Source organism: Botryllus schlosseri, chromosome 10 (genome assembly GCF_051294905.1).
Source record: "Botryllus schlosseri isolate E-star chromosome 10, Bs_hap1, whole genome shotgun sequence".
NCBI classification, from domain to species: Eukaryota; Metazoa; Chordata; class Ascidiacea; order Stolidobranchia; family Styelidae; genus Botryllus; species Botryllus schlosseri.
In genome coordinates, this window is record NC_137245.1 from 25,168,436 (window position 1) to 25,192,806 (window position 24,371).

General features: G+C 40.3%; 6 protein-coding genes across 6 annotated transcripts; 5 read left to right on the forward strand and 1 right to left on the reverse strand.

The window, feature by feature from the left end:
- Positions 1–1,870: 1,870 nt before the first annotated feature.
- Positions 1,871–4,555, forward strand: LOC145447898 (cytoskeleton-associated protein 2-like). The gene has a single exon (XM_080326167.1). The coding sequence runs from the start codon at positions 2,018–2,020 to the stop codon at positions 3,575–3,577; it is 1,560 nt and encodes a 519-aa protein (XP_080182293.1). The 5' UTR covers positions 1,871–2,017; the 3' UTR covers positions 3,578–4,555.
- A 25-nt stretch (positions 4,556–4,580) lies between these two features.
- LOC145447901 (Fanconi anemia core complex-associated protein 24-like) lies at positions 4,581–6,253 on the forward strand. The gene has a single exon (XM_080326171.1). The coding sequence runs from the start codon at positions 4,600–4,602 to the stop codon at positions 5,236–5,238; it is 639 nt and encodes a 212-aa protein (XP_080182297.1). The 5' UTR covers positions 4,581–4,599; the 3' UTR covers positions 5,239–6,253.
- LOC145447900 (uncharacterized) lies at positions 5,136–17,521 on the forward strand. The gene is made up of 5 exons (XM_080326169.1): positions 5,136–5,277; positions 6,286–6,412; positions 6,903–6,928; positions 7,613–7,927; positions 16,362–17,521. The coding sequence occupies exons 1-5, from the start codon at positions 5,238–5,240 to the stop codon at positions 16,568–16,570; spliced, it is 717 nt and encodes a 238-aa protein (XP_080182295.1). The 5' UTR covers positions 5,136–5,237; the 3' UTR covers positions 16,571–17,521.
- LOC145447897 (zinc finger SWIM domain-containing protein 3-like) lies at positions 12,919–16,067 on the reverse strand. Its single transcript, XM_080326166.1, has 4 exons — positions 15,691–16,067; positions 14,886–14,994; positions 14,518–14,746; positions 12,919–14,460 (listed from the first exon to the last, which is right to left on the reverse strand). The coding sequence occupies exons 1-4, from the start codon at positions 15,969–15,971 to the stop codon at positions 13,346–13,348; spliced, it is 1,734 nt and encodes a 577-aa protein (XP_080182292.1). The 5' UTR covers positions 15,972–16,067; the 3' UTR covers positions 12,919–13,345.
- Positions 17,522–17,667: 146 nt separating the features above from the next.
- Positions 17,668–18,907, forward strand: LOC145447899 (5' exonuclease Apollo-like). Its single transcript, XM_080326168.1, has one exon. The coding sequence runs from the start codon at positions 17,673–17,675 to the stop codon at positions 18,819–18,821; it is 1,149 nt and encodes a 382-aa protein (XP_080182294.1). The 5' UTR covers positions 17,668–17,672; the 3' UTR covers positions 18,822–18,907.
- Positions 18,908–20,525: 1,618 nt separating this feature from the next.
- Positions 20,526–23,109, forward strand: LOC145448022 (tRNA endonuclease ANKZF1-like). Its single transcript, XM_080326328.1, has one exon. It carries the CDS (start codon positions 20,621–20,623, stop codon positions 22,634–22,636), a length of 2,016 nt encoding a protein of 671 aa, XP_080182454.1. The 5' UTR covers positions 20,526–20,620; the 3' UTR covers positions 22,637–23,109.
- Positions 23,110–24,371: the final 1,262 nt, after the last annotated feature.

A 24,371-nucleotide genomic window follows, 5' to 3' on the forward strand; every position in this document is an offset into this window, starting at 1 on the left:
TTATCAACGAAAAACTCGAATAACTCCGCTTCTACTAGTCGGAATTGACTCAAATTTGTTTTGCATCGTCTTTGAAGACAGCTCAACAATTTCATGGGGTTGACAGAAAAAATTGAGAATTTTTATTTTTTTATTTTTATTAATAATTTAAAAATTTCAATTAAAGATTGCACGGCCTTTACTGGTTGGAATTGAGTCAAATTTGGTTTGCATCGTTTTCTTGGACATCCTGACGATTTAGTCACTAGGCGAATGAGATTTGGAAAAAAAAGTTTTTTTTGAACAACCCTACTGTACATTCACAATGTGGCGTTACTGAACTGGAATCCTTTGTAAGAATTTGACGTAAATTTTGTTCGGACAGCAGCAACAACGCATGCAGGCAGGATTTTCCGCTCGTTTTTGCCACAGAATCCCCATACCCAGCAAACACAATTTCTGTAGGCAGTATGTTTCAACCGTCCTGAAAAGTGAAAACAAGTGTATTAGTGCGAGAAAAGTATTTGGCAACTGAATCAGAGACTCATCCCATATTCATGCATCGAACTCGATGTTATTATTCTGCGGCCATATTCCTGTTGATATCCATAGTGGGACATCTCCAATACGTCAACGTCCAGACACACTGAATTGAATCCTCGCAATTCTGTGATACACTTTAATTCTGTCAGTAACTCTCGGGACTTACTTACAGCACATCAAGATACATGACTGAAACGAGCTATTAATCTACAGACTATATATACAACTGTATTTCACGTAGTCTCGACGAGTGGCTTGCGCTGAGCAAGCTAGGCTGATCATGACCCATCATTATGAAGCTGCAAGGGGTTCCACTGACGTGGGATCGAGCGCATCAACACCTGAACCAATCCGACATTTAAACGGTAATTTTGTAACTACGTGCAAAAATGATACTTACATTCGACATCCGAGTACTCGGACTCACTCTCAATATCACTTGACAAATCCGTTACAATGGAAACCTCGGCCATAACTGACTAGAATAAAAACTGCGAGAACACAAACGGCCGCTGTGACAGGTGTTGATAATATGTGTCACTCACTTGACGTCACAATGCACATTCTGCTTTTTGCCAATATTTGAACTTTCAGTCAAAATTACGGCAATTTCCGATTGAGTTGAAACACGGAAAGTCGGTAATTTCGTTATGAAGAAAAAATTCTGAACATGATTCCGCAAAGTTGTCATGAAGATGCAGTTGACCTTTAACTCTAAAATTCAATGACCAAGTGTCTCATTTTAGTATTTAATCACCAACGTACAATGCGCTTACAGAATCATCATTGCCGTTAGCGTACTTCTTGAACTAGTAGAAGCACATAATCAGCAAACCGCCGTGGTCGTGATCATTAAAGCATAGCTGATTAACCAATCAAGAGACGTGATTTCGTGATTACTATTCTTCTCGCCGTTCTATGGTCGCTAACACTCCCACTCTATGGCAGCTACTTTCAAACGCATTTAGACAAATGTTAACGACTTTCCTGTAAGCTTATTACAGGTTCATTGACGTTTTTTATCAATAATCTACAGAATGAGACATGGATACGCATCTTTTTTGAGATTTTCCAAATTTTGGACAACCCTAACATCATAGCAATTTACAACGTAGCTGCGTTGTAAATTGCTATGCTAACATACTCGTCGACTGTCGGATAGCCGGCGAGATACTGACCCGATGATATGTGTACCGGATTGTTGGTCGCATAATAACGTTCAAGGTCAATTTTGGAAATTTTTAATCGCTTCAGGAGTGACTAGATATTAGATATTTTAGAACTTGTAAAATTTGACTATTATTCCGTGCTAAACTCTGGCGTCATCTAGTGGCAAGCGCGAAGTCAGATCAAAATAGTCTAAGCACAAGCAGACAGATTGTTGCAGGTTTTATCAGTGTGAGGTTGGATAATTTTTGTGTATTCCGAAGAGATAAGAGAGTCTTACGTTCGCAGTAATTCTATTCAATTTTTAAAACGCGTACAGCAGGTCTCAATGAATGCAGAAGAACGTTTCAAGCGACTTAATGCCTATCTCATATCAAAAGGCAAGGAACCCAAATCAGCAGTTCCTGTGAATTACATCAAACAGAACATTACCCATTACTCCAAAACACCTAAAAATTCAAATCGTGTTGATATATCCAAAAAACCGTCCGTTTCCAACTCAAAAAGACGTGAGACACGTTCATCTCAAGGTGCTACTGCCAATATTGATAGCATTTCTAGAGATTTAAATGCAGCGACAAAGACACCTAAAAGGAGGGAAAAGAATGCCGTCACACCTCACCCACGTATTACGTCTGGACACAGAAAATCTACAAAGCCAAAGGATTTGACAAGAAGTTGTCCTCGAATCAAACTTGGTACTGATAGCAAAGAAAACACAACTTTGAATAAAATGTATTCCCGCACAACCGGAAAAAACGGTCCGAATCGTAAATTCCCTTTAAAGTCGCCCAAAAACTGGAATACTCCCGGTCGTTTGAACACTTCATTACGACGTACAGTCCTTAAAAGCACTACTCCAGCAAGCACAACTCTATCAAACTTCACAAAGAAAGTGAACAGGAATGGAATAGGGATAGACAGTTACAAACCGATAAATAAGTGGTTGTCAATGAAAGGTAAAAGGACATTCGGCACCGGTTTCAAAGCTGTAAAATCGGTCCAAACCCCAGTAGCATCGCCGCAAATGGAATCGTCATGCTCAACGCCATCCGGCCAATCTCTTTGGCAAGGCTTGCGGGTTGAAGATGATTTGGATGAGATTGCGCTTCTATTCCGTAATTCAATGGAAGATGTAAAATGTTGTATAGAAGAAGGTTGTCCACCAGATATCCTTGAAGAGACATTACTAGAATTGGCTGAAAGAGTACCAAAAGTAGAACAATACGCTTCATACTGGGTCACCTTAGCATCGATCGAACAATCGGCAGGATCTGATTATGAAAGAATACTGGATGTTTATGAAAAAGCGATTATCGCAAAGGCCGAGCCCACCAGCGACATTAAAGAGGCTTTGAATGATTGGCTTCTAAAGCGTGTTACTGACGATAACTATGTGGAAAATTCAACGTCGAAGGATATTCTTTTGAACCGAAGTCCAATCTCTCATGCCACAATTAAGAAATTGAAGTTTACTGAATCTCCTGCTTTTAAGAATGCTGCCACTTCGCCGATTGTGTTTGAAAGTCCTATGAAATCCGCCCTTGAATCATCGGAGATGCCAAAATCTCCGTCATCTGTTGTGAAATTGAGGATGGTGTCTCGTTCTTCTCCGGTATTCAATCGGCTAAAGTTTATGCGGGCTTTGCCTACTAATACTAGTGCCGTCATAACACCGGTACGGCGGTCTGTTAGAATCGCTTCCTCTCAATACAGTTATCCTGTCGGGTTGCGTGATCATGAGCCGTGTCTGTCTTCCGTACAGGAGATATTTCCGGCACTGCGACACACTGATAGCAAGTTAAGCCCAACGACGTGCGACGTGGTGTATGATCCGAACCGAGCTCTTGAAGGCGTTGATGACATTGCCACCATGTTAAAATTCTGAATTAGTTTTCCTGCTGATTTCTATTTTAGGCACTTGAAAATCTTATTGGGAGGTACAGAACTCCGATATATACAATTGAATAATATATTATTCGATTTTAGGCACTGTTTTCAATTTAACTTGACCGCCTGCTTTGAAGTGTGCAGCATGCATGTTTGATTCATCCAACTGATATCTTTTAGCGGCCCACAGCTATGCGCAACTCTTGTGAGTGGTAGTAGGCCTTATAATATGGAATTCTAATTGAATTATAGGCAGTGACCTATGATATTGAACGATATGATGTCGAGTAACAAGATAATGCTACACTAGTTAATTATGTTACAGACGGGCAATATTGAGTAGCCTAATTGTTGAGGGATTCGATTATGAATAGAGTTTTAGACTTTGGGTCCCGTATTCATGCAACAGATTGTAACACTCATTATGGCATCAATAATGCCAGATCCACACCACATAAAGATAGTTTAGCACTTTTTCATGCATATGTACGTCATTGCACTTTGTGACAATGCTATGTGTAGAACAAGTCTTCATATTTCCGCAAATGTGGGTAGCTTTGTATTAAATTTTACGTATGCTGCTATATGGTCAATTGAAATTGACTGATTTCCAATGTGAAAAATAGCCTAACATCAAGCCATAATTGTCGTTGATAACTTTACTCACAGTGGCAAGGAGTGTATAACTGTAGTATCGTACTCGAAAAAATCATCTCACACTACTCGAATCGAATCATTAGAATTAATACTCGCTTCAAATTCGAGTAATCGAATCATTGTACACAGCCCTACTTATTATTACATATCTGATGATTTTAGTTGAGTGCTATTACTATGTGATAGTTTTGTGCTTGCTAAAAAGTGACTTTGAAATCTCACAGGCTATCACGTATCCACAATTTGAATGTGTGTGTGTGTGTGTTCATTTCTTTATATTAAATTGCTGTTGTTGAATCCTGTATTTTATTGTCTTAAGCATATTAAGCTATCTTTCATCAAAAATAGCATTGTTATTGGACAATGCTGAAAACTCCCGTGCAGGGGCTGTCTCTGCCGCCGGGACACATTATGGCAAATCGCCGCTGGTCCGGTACGGAGCTACTTCGGTCTTTGAGAAGTAAACTGACGGTGCTGTATATAGAAATTTCGGACTGCGTCGTCGACTTTTATCCCTCCGGTCAAACCGCTGTGGTTTACTTGACAGAGAGTGATATTTTGACGTTGAACGATGCGAAAAGACGTGTCGCAAAATTGCGGAAAAGTAAAGGAGTCTCGCACAGGGTACTGTACGAAAAAACTGCTATGACGCAGCAATATTTTCTGGATTTTCAGAAAATGATAGTCGTTGACTGCAAAATGGACATATTTCCTGTCAACAGTAATACAGAAGCTGGTGATTATATTTTAAAAATGGCAAGTCAAGACCAGACACCTTCAAAAAATCCTTTCCGAGCCAAACCGGGTAGTTGTAAGAACGCACCGGACCCTGCTATCCTGCAGGCTGTGATGTTGTTACCTAAAATCGGAGAGTCGAAAGCTAAGCTTTTGTTGGAGAAGTTCAAAAGTATTCGCGGGATCACTGACGCTTCCGTGGAAGAACTCAGTCGTGTCGTCGGTTTTGCGACTGCAAGAACTTTGAAGCAATTCCTTGATTCCTGATGGAAAGAGTTATTTATCATCATGTCCAATTAGTAACAGGTTGGACAATGGGCGTTGAATTTTTTGTGATATTTCGTGTGTACTAGTGGTTCTCAACCTGGTGAACCTTTGTGCTTTTGTGTAAGCCTTGTGCGCACTTCAAAAACGAAATTCGACTTACACTTACGCATCTAATACATTCTATAGCTTTTGATTCAGAAAACCAGTTACTTGAATGCTTAATTGAGTATTCATATAGCCGTACTGGGTTTTCATGGTCTCTGACTAAAGTTTTGTTTGTATATTTGTTGCACAGTTGGCTTTTCTATGTTACTCTTCAATATCTGGCCAAACTACAAATTCAATCATCAGCAAATCTCTGACACGGCATGTAGTAGGCCTACTGAAATGTGTGTGCATTAGGGCTGTTCAATTTTCTTTTCAAATGGGGTAGCACGGGGCTGGCGTGGGTTGCCAGTAAAATTTGAAATTATTTTATTCTTATTCAATAAATCCAAAACCCACTTCACTTATAGCAATGCTTCTACCGGTTAGAATCGAGTCAAAATTGGTGTGCAGCGTTTTTTTAGGTAATTTTTCCAAATAGCCAGTAGAATTTGAAAAATATGTTATTTTTGAACAGCCCTGGTGTGCATCAGTATATGTAATGCACACAAGCACTGAATCACACAATGGTTTTTGTCTAACTGCATGACAGTTTCAGTTCGGAATCATCAGACCTTATCTTTTCTGTCTTTCTTATCTGAGTTTTTTGAAAGTTGTCACAAGCTTTTATGAACACTAAGGGTGTGGCGATTTGTGTCAAACTACTTCATACGTGAAGTGAGCAATTTATTTTTTCTAGTAGTATTATTGAGCAATCATGGAGGCTGCCTCTTCTACTTCTAACGCACATTCACACTGTGATGTCGTGATGATCACTCAGAGTATTACCATATGTTCAGTTCAGATTGTTAATATTTTTTATGGTTGTTGCTTGTTCTGATTTGTCATTCCACAAACCGTTTCTATATAGTACGGTACAGTACATATAACTGAATATGGCAGGGGCAAACACTCCAAACTACGAAGAGCAAGAGAAGTTAAACATCCTTATTGGAAAGACTACGGCCGATTTCCTATGGAAGGCGAGCGGGACTACAGAAGAAGACATAGAGCTCACTCGAGATATAATGTGAGATTCCGTCTCATACCAATGATAAATCGGGATCAGATGTGAGATGTCACTTAGACAAACGTAGAGTAGCTGTAATAGTATCCGATTTTTGGTTCTATCTTACTATTTATTCCAAGTCCTGGCAAAATTGTCTTGTTACTCCATCTTCCCCAGGTTGCGTATCAACCAGACTGAACTCAAGTATGGCTGGATTGGATGCGTGTTTCTCAAATTGGTTGTTTTAATTCCATTCAGTTTCAATATAAATCAATACCAATTGTGAAAGATATCGCTTGCATTGTAGATGTAGCAATGTATGATACATTATAGCGGCATCTTCTATGTTTTAGAGACTAGCACAATTGATAACGATCATTTCATCTGTGGTGATGGCCGAATTGACACTCCTTGGTTAAAGTTGATACTGGTACATCTAAGACGGCCAAACTGTTTCCGTGTAAGCTTTAATGCTGTAACGTGTTATGTTAATTGTTGCTTTCTGTTTCAGGTTGACAATGAATGATGCATCTACAGGTAAGCCTGAACCTTAATTTTATATAGGTTGAAGTAAATAGGCCTATGAATTCAAATCAAATACTGATTTGCCTCCTGTTCGATTCTGTTTATAACGCATCCATGCAATACTGTGAAATGTTAATATCTTTCCCCATGTAATAAGGCTCTTTGTATTGATAGTAATGCTACAAGATTCATGGTTATTTTGTGAATACATGAAAACAATGGAAAGTACAGTTTTGATACTATTTAACTAAGTGGAAGCCGTGAAACCTCCATATGTTGAAATTTAGCATACGAACATCTAGTACTAAGCGTGTTCGGTAGTGGAGAAGACATATCTGTGAAGTTGGGATCAACCTACAACATTGTCACAAAGTGTAGTGCGATAGATGTTGTCCAAAAATAACAAATTATCTTTAATGTGATGTAGAACTGCTATTAAATTGTTTGTGGTTGCATAAAAATGTTTATTTGAACTTTCCACTTCAATGCACACTGTTATGACAACATTTATTGATACTCGACTGTCGACTCAATACCTGATTCAGAATAGAATCACTAAGCATTCGATATTGCCCAGTCCTACTTAGGACTCGAACAAATTCAAAAGTGATTCCCAAGTCACAAAAATACCCCGAGCCGCAACTCTGACTCCCCAGCTCTGAGTTGCATATGTTGATTGCTGAGTTATTGTTTCAGAATCAGACACGGACCGCTCGCACAAGGTTTGCAACGGATGCGGCCTGCTTCGTACTTCGACCAATTCCACTTATCGCGTCAAAGCGAAAGCGAAATGCAGCAGAGCAATTCAGCGGGCGCTGAAAATCCAGAAGCAATCAGACATGCAGAAGTCTCACAAGCTCGCTCAGAAATTCGTCAACTCCAAGTCTACGCTTCTGATCCATTGTAAGGCCTGTCAGCATGTCGATAAGATCGCTACCGCGAGCAGAGCGGAGATTCACGAAATCCAGGCGAAAGCAAAGCAGCAAGCCGGCAATGTCAGAAAAACGCCATGTAAGTAATACTTAACCTGTCTGGCAATGTAAATGAAGCGGATAGCCTGTCGGTACAGAATTAGAGATATACAATTGAATCGTATATTCATATTGAAATGAACCTGGATATTTTCTGCTGACACTCGTCAGGGGTAATCGTCAGCAACTAGTACAGAATTGGAAAGAACATTGTACGTTCAGACTTTCATTTTGTGTGCCTTGGAGGCGACTTTTATCAAAACACTCCAGCCAAGGCTATGTCAACAAAAGGAGTTCATGTACCTTCAAAAAGAATTCATTGAACCCTTTCTTATTCGAAATTTCATGCTGGTGACGTCATATTTTGTGATACGATTGTGGATATACAATGTTCTTTGCGATTCTCTGCTAGTTGCTGACGATTACCTCTGACGAGTGTCAGCCGAAAATATTCGGGTTCATTTCAATATGAATATATCATTCATTAGTATATTGAAGTTCTGTACCTTCCAACAAGCTCCTCAGAATTAGCGATCTGTATTTGTTGTCTATCTGGAGTTATCCTAATAGGGTGGACTGGTGGAGTGAAAAATGGAAAATTTTGAATTTTAAAAGGGACACTTGATATGTGGTGCCAAATATCAAAAAAATAATTTCTATAATAATTTTATGCCTGTACACCCTCTAGTGGTCGTGCAATTTCACCGAACGAGCCAAAAATAGCTAATTTCGCTATATATTGATGACCGCTTATGCTAGAAAGCTAATTTTAGGCTTAAAAGATGCGGAAGCAACAAGTTTCTATCAGACTTTCACAGAACTTTGTCTTAAAAATGAACAGAAAAAAAGTTACACACAAGTTATTGATTTTTGGCTGTTTTAGGTAAAATCAGGCACTAAAGCAGTGGATATGATGCCAAAAGTGTGTAGCGATTGATCCTATGACTGACAACTCCATATTGAAAGCACATAAATTGCAAATCCATATTGAAAACACAAAAACATCAATTCTATATTGAAAAAAGATATATTTCGAAGATCGTTTCACTGCCAGAGTATCTTGTCGGCACAAACTTTAAAATCTTGTTTCGTACTAAAGAATCTCATCTGCTTTCGAGACTTCAGTTCTTGTCTGACGAGGTCATCTCTAAGTTTAAATCTCGACACATGGGCGGATGCTTCGGTCACCATTTTAACGTCTCTTTCCACTGTCTGGTTGTGCCAAGGATGATTGAGCCTTAATGGTGATGACCTTAGATTTTTCAGCTCGAGATCTGATAAGTTTTTGATTGCTGGTGGCTGTTCCACATCTTTTAGATTCAAGTTGACAATTTGGTAGCATGATTTGACCTTGATGTTTATAATTTGGATATTAAACAATCTGATTCTAGTGCCAACGTTGTTTTTAGGTTTCGGTTCATCATCATACCCTCCTTCAAAGTCGCCAATTGGAGTCTGGTATTCTGTTTGAACTGCTCATAGTTGTAATATTGTTAACTGTGAGTCTTCTGAGGACTTCAACCATCTACAATTGAATTTTGCATTTTTATTTCAAACCATGACCGAAAAAATAAACCTCCGTGCAGAATTGAGCAAGATATTTCATAGGTCTGAATGGATGACTCTGCCGCACATAGAACCTCAAAATTTGGCATGTTCTATGTGGGACCGAGTTATCCATAATTGTGCATTTTCATTTCAAACCATGACAGAAAATAAACCTCCATGCAGAATTGAGCAAGATATTTCAGATTGCTTGGTGGATGACTCTATCGCACATATAACCTCAAAATTCTGCACGGAGGTTTATTTTCCGTCATGGTTTGAAATAAAAATGCACAATTCCATTGTTGATAGTGCTAAAAACTTCTACAACATAGTTTCCCATGTTACAAAGCTTTCTGATACACAATTTCGTAACTTTGCACTATCTTTGGTGCAACGAAAGGCATATTTTGCACATCCGGAAAATGTTTTTTTTCTGGGAATGCTCAGTGATGATGATGAAGGCCTCAGAAGACTTGCAATTAACAAGATTACAACTATGAGCAGATCAAACAGAATGCCAGACTCCAATTGGCGACTTTGAAGGAGGATATGTTAATGAGCCGAAACCTAAAAACAACGTTGACACTAGAATCAGATTGCTTAAATCCCAATTATAAACATCAAGGCCAAATCATACCACCAAAGTGTTAACTTGAATCTAATAAATATGGAACATCATTGTCAACATTGTCATATCTCGAACTGGAAAATCTAAGGCCATCACTATTAAGGCTCAATCATCCTAGGCACAACCAGGCAGTGGAAAGTGACGTTGAAGTGGTGACTGAAGCATATGCTCACGTGTCAGGATATAAACGTAGATGGCTTAATCAGAAAAAAACTGAAGTCTCGAAGGCAGATGAAATCCTTTACTACGAAACAAGATTTCAAAGTTTGTGCAGACTAATACTCTGGTAGTGAAACCATCTTCGAAATCATCTTTATTCAATATAGAATTGATGTTTTTGTGTTTTTAATATGGATTTGCAATTTATGTGCCTTCAATATGGAGTTGTCAGACATAAGATCAATCACTACACGCTTTTGGCCTCGTACCCACTGCTTCAGTGCCTAATTTTACCTAAAAACGGTCTAAAAATCAATAATTTGCTTGTAACTTTTTTTCTGTTCCTTTTCAAGACAAAGTTCTATGGAGGCGAGATAGAAACTTGTTGCTTCCGCATCTTTTAAGCCCAAAATCAGCTTCCTAGCGTAAGCGGTCATCATTATATAGCGAAATTGGCAATTTTTGGCTCGTTCGGTGAAATTGCACGACCACTTGGAGCAGGGGTTCTCAACCTGGGGGGCGCGGGAGGCTCTCAGGGGGGGCGCGAGAAATTGACAAAGTGAGTATATATTGTACGTGTCTGAACATGTGTTTCCCATCCATTATGACAAGACGATTAATGAAGATGAAATTTATTCCATATTCAATAAAGCTTGCAAAATACAAACTCTAGCAACCGCGCTCAACGGAGTATAGTCTGATTCCAACTTCATTTGAGCAAATTTTTGAAATTCTTTGGAGATATAGAGAGCAATTCCCACATGTAAGTCATTCATTGCTTCATAGCTTTGACAGTAGCCTAAAGCTTGTATCGCTGGGCAGCCCTTGTTAGTAGCTTGCGAACTGCACTGCCTAAGACAGACTTAGATGCAACATAGGTTGCCCGGTTTCGTCGTCAATTGGGCTATAAATCAACACAATTTAATTAATTTCCAAAACTGAACAAATTTAGCGTGGCAGGACAGAACGACGCCTTGCTCTCTGTACTCACTACCAGCATCAGGATTAGTCTCAGGGTGACCTACCTTGAAATTAATTAATGGATGTCTTGTTCAATGTTTTTTTTGTTATTTTCATTCAATGTTTTTTTTGTTATTTTCAAACAAGTTTGGAGAAATTTGTCAGCAATGTAAAAGACTCAACAGCTGGAATGCAGATTCAGAATTGGCGTAAGATATACCTTGTGTATACGATTAGATCAGGGGTGGGCAGCCTGTGGCCGTAGAAGTAAATTTGAGCGGCCGTCGACGCCTAATTCAATTAGTATGTGTTGGCATGCAAATTGCAATTACGAATTCACTCCCGCATTTTCGAGAGATTTTAATTAATCTTGAAATTTTCTTAGCCCTCTGCGCAATTCAACAAGACTTCATTTTTCGATTTTAATTCAGCGCGACAATATGCACCTCCCGGCAACTATTCATAACATTGCCACTCGCGATTTTGGTGCGTACAATAGGCCATTGTGAACAGTAGAATAGTCCGGAGTTCACCGGGAATGGATATGGACAGTTTACCATAAGAATTTTGCGTCCAGATCGTTCATTGCGGCTATGCCCTGGAATGCGGCCTTACGCTACATAAGCAATCGAAATGCGGCCATGATTATCAAAAACGTTGTATTAGATGATGTGCTCTTTTTGACATCACGATAAATGCAAGGGGGGTCAGGTGGGCGCGATTTTTTTGACCATCTCCAAGGGGGGCGCGTGTCAAAAAAGGTTGAGAACCACTGACTTAGAGGGTGCACGAGCCCAAAATTATTATAGAAATTATTTTTTTGAAATTTGGCACCACATATCAAGTGTCTGTTTTGAAATTCAAAATTTTCCATTTTTCACTCCACCCTATTTTCCTGTAAGTTAAAATTTAGGTACAATGATAAACTGGAACCCACTCGACACTTGTAATGAGGTTTCAAATGGTAAATGTTGTTTGATTTTAGATGGGAGGTTTGCATAATCGAGTCTGCAAGGCTGCTGCTGTTCCTTGTTACTTTTCGTACCATAAATAAACATACTTCACGATATGTTATGATATGTTGGTCCAGTTCTCACATAATGTGCTGCCACAAAATGGTAGTCAGTCTGTGAAATTCCTGTTAATTCAAGTCCACACTTACGTGTCAGGCATCAACCGTAAATGTGTATAGTGGGTAGCCAGTAAAATTTGAAAATTTGAATTTATTCTTTTTCTCTCACAGCAATGCCACTTTAGGTTGAATTTGAGCGAAAATTGGTGTGCAGTGTTTCTGTTAGGTAACCCAACAATTTTATCAACAGCCAGTACAATTTGAAAAAAAAAGTCACTTTTGAACAGCCCTAATGGGCATATTATGGTAACCTGTTTGTATATGAATCTTGCTATTGCTGATAAAACGAGAGCTTTATAAAGTACCTGAGTAGCGAAATATCCAAAATCTAGGTGTATTATCTGACTCAAACTCCAGCCACTTTCCAATTGAAGCAATATTTCTCATATGTTACTATGAGTGTCTTTGCGGTTATCAGTTTGTCGCTTAGGCGGACAGTTACCAACTTGGTTTCTTTCTGCAAGCACAATTTTGTTCCAGATTAAAAAATGGCAGTGGCTACTCGTCCGGTCCCGGACGAATAATTTTCTCAGGCTATTCGTCCGGCACCGTGTGACGTAGGCCCGTTACTATGGAGACTGTATGCGTTTTTGACAGGCTTCGGTTTTGTACATTATTTATTCGCCTTTCTGGTTACTGATTTCAATGGTTACTGTTACTGATTTGTATGCTCATAATTATAGCTCCGAGGGAAAGTTTACGCCATACTAATAATTGCAAATAGCTGTGGTGAAAGTACGAGAACTTGACGCCCACCTTTACCTTTACAAGAGATGTTTACCTACGCTTAATGTAGTAAGAACAAGTAGGATAGTGATTTGTAAGCTCATAATTGGAGCTCCGAGGGAATGTTTGCGCCATACGAAGAGTTCCAAAGTGCTATCGTTAAATAACCGGATGCAGTCAGAACACGAACGATTCGCTGAAATTCTTGCTGCCTCCACCTATTTCTGAACTCATGCAAGCGCCATTGACCTAACCAATTGTACGTGAACTTGCACAGCTAAGACGGAATTGTCACCTCTGCTGTACTACGAGTACTCATACTTGATGTTGCTGCGCAGTAATGATTGGAATACCAACTGAGAGAGACTGTGCGTCTTTATTTTCATACAACAGAAATACAGAACAAATGGACAGCAGCAATGATCATACAGAAAACATGTGCATGCACAGTATTTGATGTCGGATAGAAGAGATCGATGGCAATTGCAGTCATTCACAGACATTGGAAGGTCTTGATTTATCTGCGATTGATTTTCTTTTGCACCAATGTTGAGCTCATGAATAACCTTCTCAAGAGCATGCGGTGTGAGGATCTGACCGTACTGGTGCTGCACACTACCCACCTCAAATGGCATCGCAGGCACTTTCTGCAGAATCGAAATAGCTCGATGGGATTGCTCTGTGGGTAGAGACTCCAGGACAAGCAATAAATTTCGAAAAAATAGCTGAAGATTTGAGTACTTTGCAATGACGTCCTTCAATTTTTGGTTGATGCACTCAACTCTATTGTTCGTTTGATTTTGAAAAGTCACACCACAATTTTTGTGGGCATACACCCACTCCTCTTTGATGTTATGCCAGTTTTTGTTGAAGTATGTCACAACATTTTCTGGTCCATTTTCAACCAGTTTTGCGTACAATTCCCCGTAACGTTGGTGAGACCCTGCGTAGGCCATTTCTTCAACAATACTCAAAATTTCAAGCCGCTGTGATGCAGTTACTCCCATTTTGTCGCATGTCAATTCTCTGCGGAATGTCGTCAAGACATGAAATAGGCATATCAAAATTTTTGCATCTGGGAATTCTGCCTTGAAGACTTGGCGCTCGGTAAAATCTTTGTCTGCCATGATTGTGACCGTTTCACTCCATCTACTATTATTTCTTTTGAAGATTTTTGCCATCTGGGCTATGGATGTTGCATCTTCCGACGCCAACACAAACACACCAACTACTACACTTTCTCCATTACCATCTTCGACAATCATCAGATAAAGTGGCATTCTCAAGTCGTTCAACTTGTATGTTGCATCAATGAACAATATTTCAGGATATTGCTGATATGTCAGTCGCATTTCCTTGTCTTGAAAAAAAATACCATTCAAGACATTTTCTTCTGATACCACTATTTCCACAATAGCTCCTAAACACAGTATCAGTATAAGTATCAAAATTGGGTACCGTCACATAATTGTTTTACCTGGAATTTCTTTCAGCTCCTTTACTGTCGCCTCTAGTTCTGATAATTCATTGGTACTTCTAGCAGTCGCGATGTTGTGCAGGTCTTTTAGAAGCACGACCCGACCTAACGAATTCTGTAAATGATTCTGTAGTAGCTTTTTATTTGCCTTCAGCCTCAGCAGTTCTTTGATCTCTTCTTTCTGCTGCGAGTCTAACTTACGCTGATGTGGCAAGTGATCGAAGGCGACCTGCAATAAATTCCAACAATATAACGGTGATTATGCATTAGTTGTCATTTATTGAATCATCAGATCAAAATGAAAAAATATAACGGTGATTATGCATTAGTTGTCATTTATTGATTCAATAGTGATAATCGCATATTACCTTGCTCAACCCGTGGTTATGCTGTTCATTAATACTCTTCACTATGAGATACTGCCCATCCTCTGATGTACCAAACCTGATATGAGCTTGGCACTCTTTACGGAAAGTGCTGCAATGAAATCGTGATACGTTACCCTGTATTTCAAGCGTAATGCACAGCATGTGTGGCAGTGCCGCTGCTCGTAGTCCAGTAGCGAGCTAAAAAGGGGGCACTTCTTCGTTATTCTCCACACATCAGGAAGTGGTCTCCATAAAACCAATGCTTCCTATGAACATGTGAGAATTTATAAACGTTAAAATGAATTGATTTTCGCGTTGGGGTGGGGGATATTAGGGTCGGCTGGGTTAGGATTAGGGTGGAGGGATTGTGGTTGCATGTGGGGTTAGGATTGGGGTGTCGGCACGTGTGGGGTTAGGGGGGGGTGTCGTAAGATGAAGTGGTGGGGTTGCAGTTGCATGTGTCGGGTTGCGTATGCGTAAGATGAGGTGGTGGGGTTGCAGTTGCATGTGTGGGATGAGGTGGTGGGGGTGTGGTTACAGTTGCATGTGCGGGGTTAGGATAGGGGTTGCGGTTGCATGTGTGGGGTTAGGGATTGGGGTGTCAGCACGCGTGGGTTAGGATTAGGGTGTCGTAAGATGAGGTGGTGGGGTGTCATAGGAATGGGTTGGGGTTTAGGCTGAGGCTAATTTAACCCAAATTTCACGATACCAAGACTACAAAATGCTCATGGGGAACATTGCTTCTTCATGTTCATGTGGTTGTGGACCCGGTGGAAATTCCGTATCATACGTAACGCTTACTTACCGTTGGTTAGGTCGTAGACCCTTAGATAAGCTCTGAAATCTGCGGCCGCCGTGGATGCAGTGAAAAGATATCTGGCCATACTCGAGCGCATCATTGAAATTTCGCCGAGTGGTTCGCTTTCTTACTGCATCGAGCGTACGTGAATCTCTCTTGTAGAGCTGGACGTAATTTTCTTTCTGGTATTTCTCCAAAGCACTTTTTAAGTCTTCATAAGAGGCGAACCTACTCTCGGAATCCATGCCGCAGTTACGGCCCACAGTTCCGGAAATCCCGGCACCCATTCTGCAGTTGCGGCATGCTTACGCCGGACGAATAGCCTGAGGAACTTTATTCGTCCGGGACCGGACGAGTAGACACTTCCTTAAAAAATAGGCTACGGTAATTCACTTAGTAATAAACATACAGATTTGTAGTCACATATGCGGACTTTCTGTGACTGAGCAAAGCTGCTAAGCATCGTTCTTTTTGACAACTTAATTATATCATGGATTGACAGTGAATTTTGAAAATTTTCAAACTTAAGTGTGTTCACATCTACCAGTTGGAATTGAGCAAAATTTGGTGTGCAGCGTTTCTTTTAGACAACCTCTAACAATTTGATCAGTGAATCCCCAGAAGTTATTTTTCAACAACCCTAATGCACATTTATACAACTGCTTTTGCTTGTTCAGACTCGACTCCGTCATCCTCTCGGAATAGCACACCGATAGCAAAGAGAGGCAGCATTGAAAACTTTATCAACGCGTCATCGAGGAGAACGCCCAACACTACACCTCGTAGCAAGAAAAAGAAGACTCATTTATCCCAACTTATGGCAGACGAGCTAGTCACTACTCCGTCATCCAGCCTGATGGACTTTTTAAGCAACCTGCCGCCATAAGTTTTGTCGCGCGTTCTTTTTTTTGGTCTGCGCATTTTGGTAGTGGTATTTTCCAGTGTTGAGATCAAGTCACTACCTTCGAGTCACGAGTCATTGTACATTTTGACTCGAGTCAAGTCAAGTCAATCGATTTTCAAAGGTGACTCGAGTCAAGTCAAGTCAAGTCACGAGTCAAGTTACATTTCAAGTCAAGTTGCCTTTTCGATGTATGTATGAGGCATGATTAATTCATTGCAATTTGTTAGCTGTCTGAAATAAAGTTTGAGTGATCAATGATTACGAACCGATTAACGAATATAGAGTTGAGTATCCACGCTTGAAGGCGCTATATCGCTCACATATACGTAGAACTGGTAAACTACGTAATTGCATAGCCTCAGTTTATAGTTACCAGCCAAAATAGAGAAACGAATTGATAAGATGCAATACTATATTCGATTTCAATTTCAATAAAACAAGCGGTAAGGTAAGATAAGAACAGAGAACAGAAATAGACGTATTGCTATTCTATTACTTTACCACTTCAAGTCATTGTAGCAAAGTGACTCGAGTCATGCGAAAAAGGTGACTCGAGTCAAGTCATGACTCGATCCCAACACTTGTATTTTCTCAAAAATCATAGTTGTGTAGAATATTTGATGCGATTTTCTGATTGAAAATCTGACTAGTAGTTTTCAAGTCGCCACTGTTGGTTTATCATGATGAACTGGAGATATTTTCTGACCTCATTTTGTGCTGTTGGCCAACTATAGTGTAACACGCACCATTTACTAGTCCTTGGTCATCGTAAATTGCGCTCTAATCGAGAGCTGATTCAATCGAATTTATGAATTGTGTCTGTGTAGGACAATTGTTTCAGAATAGTTCAACTATACAAAGAATTCGATGAAAATGTTGAATTTCATGCTATTTATCAAGAACTCTGCATATAAATTGCAATCGGTACATGTCGATCATATTGTGATTGTGTTATTATGTGTGCCTTTTCCGAGGTGGGAGTGGTAATCATGTCTCTTTCGTTGTTAGATTTTAAAAACTAGTGATCTCAAATTTAAACATTTTACCTGGTGTCGACACTTTGCAAAAATTGATATCATGGGTCATGAATGGCCACGTTTTGGACGAATTGCCAATCGCCGTGGACTGTTTCAAGAACACGAAGAACGTGCAGCTCTTCTTTCTCACGCACGCGCACAGCGACCACACCATGGGCTTGACAAGCTCATGGCAATCAAAGATACATTGCACTGAACTCACAGCCAAGTTGGCATCACACCGACTCGGTGTTAGGCGTAGTTGCTTTCAAACACTTGAACTTCAACAGGACTATATTCTCACCTTCCGTAACAAAAACGATTCTTGTATCCTCCACGTGACGGCGCTGCCGGCTAATCATTGTCCGGGATCCTGTATGTTTGTTTTTGAGACCGATAATACCAAAATTCTCTACACGGGTGATGTCAAGCCTAACCGTCAACTTTATGAAATAGGAAAGGATGTCTGGGGACTTGACAACAGAAAAATCGACGTCTTGTACGTGGACAATACGTACGCAGAGCCTGCGTGTAGATTGCCACCTCCAAAGGAAGCGTTCGACGAAATCATACGCATATGCCAGCTTCACGAGGACTGTTCTATATTTTTAGGCGTGTATTGGACTGGACATGAAGATCTTCTGGTAGAGATCTCTACAAAACTGGGTCGGCTCATCGCAGTTACGCGGGAACACTTGAAAGTTTTGACGCTGGTAGGGGATGTCACTTGTTTCACTACTGACAAATACGAGTCTGATTTACATGCAATGCCGATGGGCCGACTCACCAAGTCTTTTATGCAAGAGATGAACGAGACCGAGAAAGCCATCGGAATTGTTCCGACTGGCAGGCGGTGTCATAAAAATCATTCGACTGAAAGAGAAGACTGTATTTACTACGTGCCACTTTCTCACCACCCGTCTTATTCTGAGCTGTGTGAATTGATTCGTGTTACAGGACCAGAGAAAATCAAGCCGGTTGTGAGTGGGTCGTGTGGTTACGAAGGAATGGCCAGTTACTCGAGGGCAGACATGTCTCAATTTAATCACGTAATTTCAGGCCGATGTCAAGCAAGTCCAAATCCTTTTACCATTCTAACTACGGCTAAAAGTGCTGAAGGCGTCGCAAAGAGCACCGTAGGTCGGAAATGTGGCATCAGGAACATCCGAAAAAAATCGAGGTCGGCGAAACCTGTTGGCGTGGTCTTTGAGGATTGAATCTTTTAGTTTTACTGTGACGGGTGATTGTGGTGCAATTTCTTTCGCGTTTAAATTTCTGTAATACATCTTCGTGAAGTACAGAATTGTCCACTCGTGCTGATGTTGGCCAGTTTTAGACGACGTTCATCAGCATTTCTACTTAAATTTTGATCAAATCAAAAAACCACGCAGTTTCCGGGAAATATATCTGCTGCGTTGTATGGGGTTGCTTATCCTAACTGACGTTGCCACGAAATATTGTGTATTTCTGGATACCAAGTACATTGGCGTAGCCAGTAGGGGGCGAAAGGGGCCATGCCCCCCAAAGCTTAGATAAATTTCCATAAATCAACATAAAATAGGGTATTAATTTGGGGCAGATGAATTATATCTAAAAAATTTAATAATTTCCATAATTTTGTCTTCCCAGCATCACGCTCCGAGACAGTTGAGATCCTTTAGTCAGGGGTGTGCGCCAGGGTTGTAATGACTCGAGTCACGATTTTCTGACGACTCGACTTGACCCGAGTCATTTTCTCGGACTCAAACCTTTGCTCGATGACTTGGACTCGGACTTGACTCGGTGCTGAATTCAAAATGACTCGATTCGAAACTATAAAACTGAGATTGCTGACTTTTGACTCGGAGCTTTGTGACTTGGTTACAACCCTGGTGTGCACTGTCCAGAATGCGACTCGGGGACTATTCGGTAGTCGACTATTTCCCTCGAAATGCGACACCAAAAAGTAGTGCGCTACCAGAGGTCACTAAATATATAGCAACGTGCTTTAAGGAAGCAGGTAATAACAATGGACCCAGCCACAGTCAACCTGCCCAGTGCCCATAAATATAGTCTTATAACCGCGTGTGGCGTGGACATGGCTCAATATTTATAATTAGGGGCCCCAAACTTTCGAAGACAACACTTGATCAATGATCATCTGCAACGTATGCACGTACATATATTATTGATAAAATCCAGTTATTTACCTCAAAATATTATTGCGCTTCGTTTGACTACAATTCATTTTCGCTGGATTTTCATATAATACCGGATTTATAGTTCGTTACGGAAGTGGGTGTGTGCGTCTATGAATAGTGTGTTAAAGGTAGTGATGTTGATGGAATCGTTCAATAAATGATGGGTAAATAGGAGGGAATTCGCCTAAATTTAAAATCCCCCCCCCCGCCATTTTTTTCTGGCTACGCCCTTGATCCAGTAATTTGCAGCTTTCCGATTTCCCCTCAGCATAAGGTTATTCACATTTCATTCTGAAAAAACAAAGGGCATTGATCTTCACGCTCGTAGCTCGACTTTTTTCGTGGGAATTAAGGAATCAACATATCCCTTGTCCTTCAAGCCCGTCGTAACAGCCAAAAACATAATTAGATGATAGTTTGATTGTTTCCATTACTTAAAAAATTTAAAGGATATGTGCTTATTCAAAACAACGAGCAAGCAAAAAAACTTTCCTGGGCACTTATAAACCCAAAGGATGATTTATGAAGACGTCGCAAAATATATATTGATCCCACTTTTCGTTTGATTTTCAGGCCATCGTAATCGACCTTATGAGTATCCTAGATATATATGTGCCATAGAAAAAGGCCAAGGATCAGTATTAGCATACGTTTTCAGTCCGAGATATGTAGTGAAGTTTATATCAGCTTCCGCGAGTTGTAAACGTAAAACGTCAGATCTCAATGATTAAATGTTATGATGACATGCTTCGCTAGCCGTTTAGTTGCGCAATATGTAAAGTTTTCGCGTCGAATGAAGAGATGATGTATCATTTCGTGTCGCAATAAGTTTGGAGATGGAAAAGGTATCCATTTTCGACGGTGAAGCCGCCATCAAATTGTTCAAAGGGTCAAGGTATTTGAAGGAATCATGTTTTTCTACTGAGCGTCAGAAGTCGAACAGACACGATGATAGCAGACGCCCGACAAGAACTTCGTTTGAAAATCCCGACGACTCCTTTTGCCTGACTTGTGAGGTCAAGCTATCATCTCGCGAAGAACAACTGGAACATTACAAATCCGACTGGCACCGTTATAATTTGAAACTTCGGCTTACTGGTTCTTCTGCCGTTTCCCAACATGAATTTGAAGACATCATAAACGAAATTTCCAGTATATCTGGATCAGATTCATCGGACGATGAAGAAATGAAATATCAGTCTTCAATTGATATACCGAAGGTAGATAAAGCACTGACGTCATTATCATTGAGTAATGTCTATGACGACGCCAAGTCTGATGACTATCATGTAGTAGAAGCGTCGCGGACCCCGAAAATATACTTACGAAGTTCCAATGGAATGATACTATCATTCTATCGATCAATCATCCCTACTGAATTCAATCAAGATGGTTGTGATGTAAACATAGACAAAGTGGAAGAATATTTATCTCGAAAAATTAAATGCTTAATTATTCTCCTCAGCGCTGGTCATTTTGCTGCGTGTGTGTTTGATGGTGAAAATGTATGTGTTCATAAAACCTTTCACCGGTATGTACTCCGTGCTAAACAAGGCACAGTGCAGAGCGTGAGAGATGGTCGCGGAAATGCTCCAAAGTCAGGTGGTGCTGCGTTACGACGTCACAACGAGGCAGCATTAGCGTTGGACATTCAGAATCTTTTGAATTCATGGAAAGTGGAACATATCGACGAGTGTACCCATATATTTTTGAGGACACCGCACTACGGCAAAGGTATATTTTACAATGGAAAATCCGCACCATTGAACAGGAAGGACACCCGAATCAAAGGAATCCCGTTTCCAAGTCGAAGACCTACCTTTAACGAATTGAAAAGAGTGCATAAAGAACTGTTTTCTGTATCCGTCAATGTTGAGGAGGAGCCTACAGAGACTGTTAAGTCCGATGAACAAACTGAACCCACAGAAATTGAAGATGATCCAAAGCAAGATAGGCCTACTGATAATGGTGCGGACGAAAATGATCATGTTAACGCCGTGTCTATCAGCAATAAAAGTCCTAAGAAACGAAAGCGTAAGAAAGAGAAAATTCTGCTAAACGATGACACGGAGGAATTACCGTCTGCGCCTGTTTCGGAAATGCCACCGGAGCATGAAAATGATCCTATCATAGATGAGTTGTTTACAGTGTGCAAAACTGGCAATCTGCTTGGACTGAAAGCTGTCTTGTTATCTCTGAATAGTGAATATTCTGATGCTACCACGAAAAGAGAAGATGTGATTTCAATACATTTAAACCAGCCTATCGACAAAGAAAATGATACCCTGTTGCACATTACCGCCAAAGCCGGTCATTTGGATATAATTCAGCACCTACTCGAACAAGGTGCAGATCCAGCCGTGCAAAACAATCAAGGCAATGTTCCGTATTTAGTAACTAATGATAAATCTATTAGAAATGGTTTTCGGAAATTCATGGCTTCGCACCCTGATAAATACGATTACGCGCTTGCGAAAATTCCAGGTCCTCTCACCGAAGATATGGAAAAAGAGAGAAAGCAGAAACAAAACGAAAGAAAAAAGGCTCAGAAGGCCATGAAAAAAGAGAGAACGAAAGAGCAGAAAGCGGTGAAGCAAAAACAACAGGTGGAACAGCAAGAGAGAGAACGTTTTGCCGCTCTCTCAGATCGTGAAAAGCGAGCTATAGCTGCCGAACGCAGGTTCGCGCAGCAGATAGCGTCGAAGAACGCAGCCATTCCGAGTAACGTTGCGAGATGTTGGCTTTGTGGGGAATCGTTGCTTGGAAAGATACCGTTCGAATATTACGATTATCAGTTCTGCAGTATCGCGTGCCTCAAGAGACATAAATCACAAGAAAGCACGGCCAGGTGACACTAGACTTGCACAAATAGATAATTCTAGTTGTATAATTCGACTGATTAAACAGAAATGCAGGGGATAAAATTCCAAATCAATTTGGGAAATGCTCCTATCCTCTAAGTTTTGGTTTTCTGGAAAATGCGATAGGAAAACTGAATAGTGCGAAACCAACTAAGCTTGGCATCAGACATTTACCATTCTCATGCCTATGAGAATATTCACCGATTTGACATGAATTCATCTTGGTTTTTGTTGGATTTCTTTTTCAACTGGGAGTTAAATTCAGTTTCGAAGTTTTGGCGAATTCAGTAATCCTATTTCTAATCTAATTAGGGAAAGCTGAAAATTTCCTACCTGTTCAAATCAGGGCGACACCTTCCGAAGTGTAGCGTGGTATTGGTTATGGAATTGGGAAAACGTTACTCACTGGTTTATGTGTTGCAGTATTTCAATTGTGTTGGCAAATTAAAGTGCTGAGACCGTTATCTTCTGGTACCGGTATCCTATGTTCGTGGTCGGAGCTACCAGGAAAATCACCAGGGTTGTAACCAAGTCAGAAGGTTCCGAGTCACAAATCAATTTCACTTTTATAGTTTTGACTCGAGTCACTTTCAATTCACCACCGAGTCATAGTCAGTTGGTAGAGGGTCGAGTCCATGTCATTATGTTCAATCGTTCACGTTTCAGTTTTCAGTTCAATCCACTTTTTTCAATTCTGCTCGAGTGATATAGAATGGCTCGCATTCATAATACGGTATAGTAATTATTCTCACTCTCAACAGATTCTGGCTCTATTTTCCAAGTATCAGTACTGCTAGACGAAATACCAATCATGCGCTGACTTTACTATTCTTCGAAGTCACAATGAAATGTCTGTCTTCGCCGCCCTAGTCTCGAGTCATATGACTTGGTCCGAGTGATGCACAATGACTCGAGTAGGCCTACATGTCGAGTCAATACTAAAATTTACTTAGGCCAAGTCACCAAAAATCATGACTCGAGCCATTACAACCACGGAAATCATCAGTAGTGAAGTACTTCTACTTTTCGAAGTACTCCAAATAGTTTTGCCAACTTTTTCTGCTTACCGAAGTGGTTTTGATTTTAGACCACTTTGACTTAACATTTTTCAGTTTTTTTAGGCAGAACTAGGCCTAGAATACTTACATACCTAGAAATTGATACTCCTGACTTCTACTTCTGAAAAATATGACACTTTTAACAAGCTACAAAATTTACATTACCGGACGAGAAAACTGGTATTAGTCGATCCAACAACATTTGACGTAAAACAAAAGCGGTGCTGTGTAAATATCCTGCTAAATATCCTACCATTCCACCGAAATCCAGTTTTCACGTATATTATGAGGTTTCATTGTTGTGTTTGAACACTGAACAGCAATGTTCCCTCTGAGCTGCGCACGTGCGCAAATGCGTAGCGCTGACACGGTCTCTGCGCACAGAAAATCCGAAGTGATGACCTTTTATTAGTCGTTACGCACTGTTGTCCAAGGGTCTGTGCAGTGGGTTGATTAGCGTGCGCACTGCGCAGTCTCGTCAAAAATTAGAGGGAACATTGCTGAACAGTCGCCTAACTCTCAAAGCGATAATAAGAGGACCAATTGCAGAACAAGAGGATATTTTGGATGACAATTTACAATTCTTGTAAAAAGAAGACATGTATCGTATGCTATCCCGTATTCGAGAAACTTCATAAAGATGCAATCAAGTTTTAAAGCCTCAGATG

Coding starts and splice junctions, on each gene's coding strand:
- LOC145447900 (XM_080326169.1), top strand. CDS start 5,238: ATGGAAAGAGTTATTTATCATCATGTCCAATTAGTAACAG. Junction 5,278..6,285: donor TCATGTCCAATTAGTAACAG/GTTGGACAATGG, acceptor TGAATATGGCAG/GGGCAAACACTCCAAACTAC. Junction 7,928..16,361: donor CAATGTCAGAAAAACGCCAT/GTAAGTAATACT, acceptor TTGCTTGTTCAG/ACTCGACTCCGTCATCCTCT.
- LOC145447901 (XM_080326171.1), top strand. CDS start 4,600: ATGCTGAAAACTCCCGTGCAGGGGCTGTCTCTGCCGCCGGGACACATT.
- LOC145447899 (XM_080326168.1), top strand. CDS start 17,673: ATGAATGGCCACGTTTTGGACGAATTGCCAATCGCCGTGGACTGTTTC.
- LOC145447897 (XM_080326166.1), bottom strand. CDS start 15,971: ATGGGTGCCGGGATTTCCGGAACTGTGGGCCGTAACTGCGGCATGGAT. Junction 14,995..15,690: donor GGTCTACGACCTAACCAACG/GTAAGTAAGCGT, acceptor ATTTCATTGCAG/CACTTTCCGTAAAGAGTGCC. Junction 14,461..14,517: donor GGAGCTGAAAGAAATTCCAG/GTAAAACAATTA, acceptor TACTGTGTTTAG/GAGCTATTGTGGAAATAGTG.
- LOC145447898 (XM_080326167.1), top strand. CDS start 2,018: ATGAATGCAGAAGAACGTTTCAAGCGACTTAATGCCTATCTCATATCA.
- LOC145448022 (XM_080326328.1), top strand. CDS start 20,621: ATGGAAAAGGTATCCATTTTCGACGGTGAAGCCGCCATCAAATTGTTC.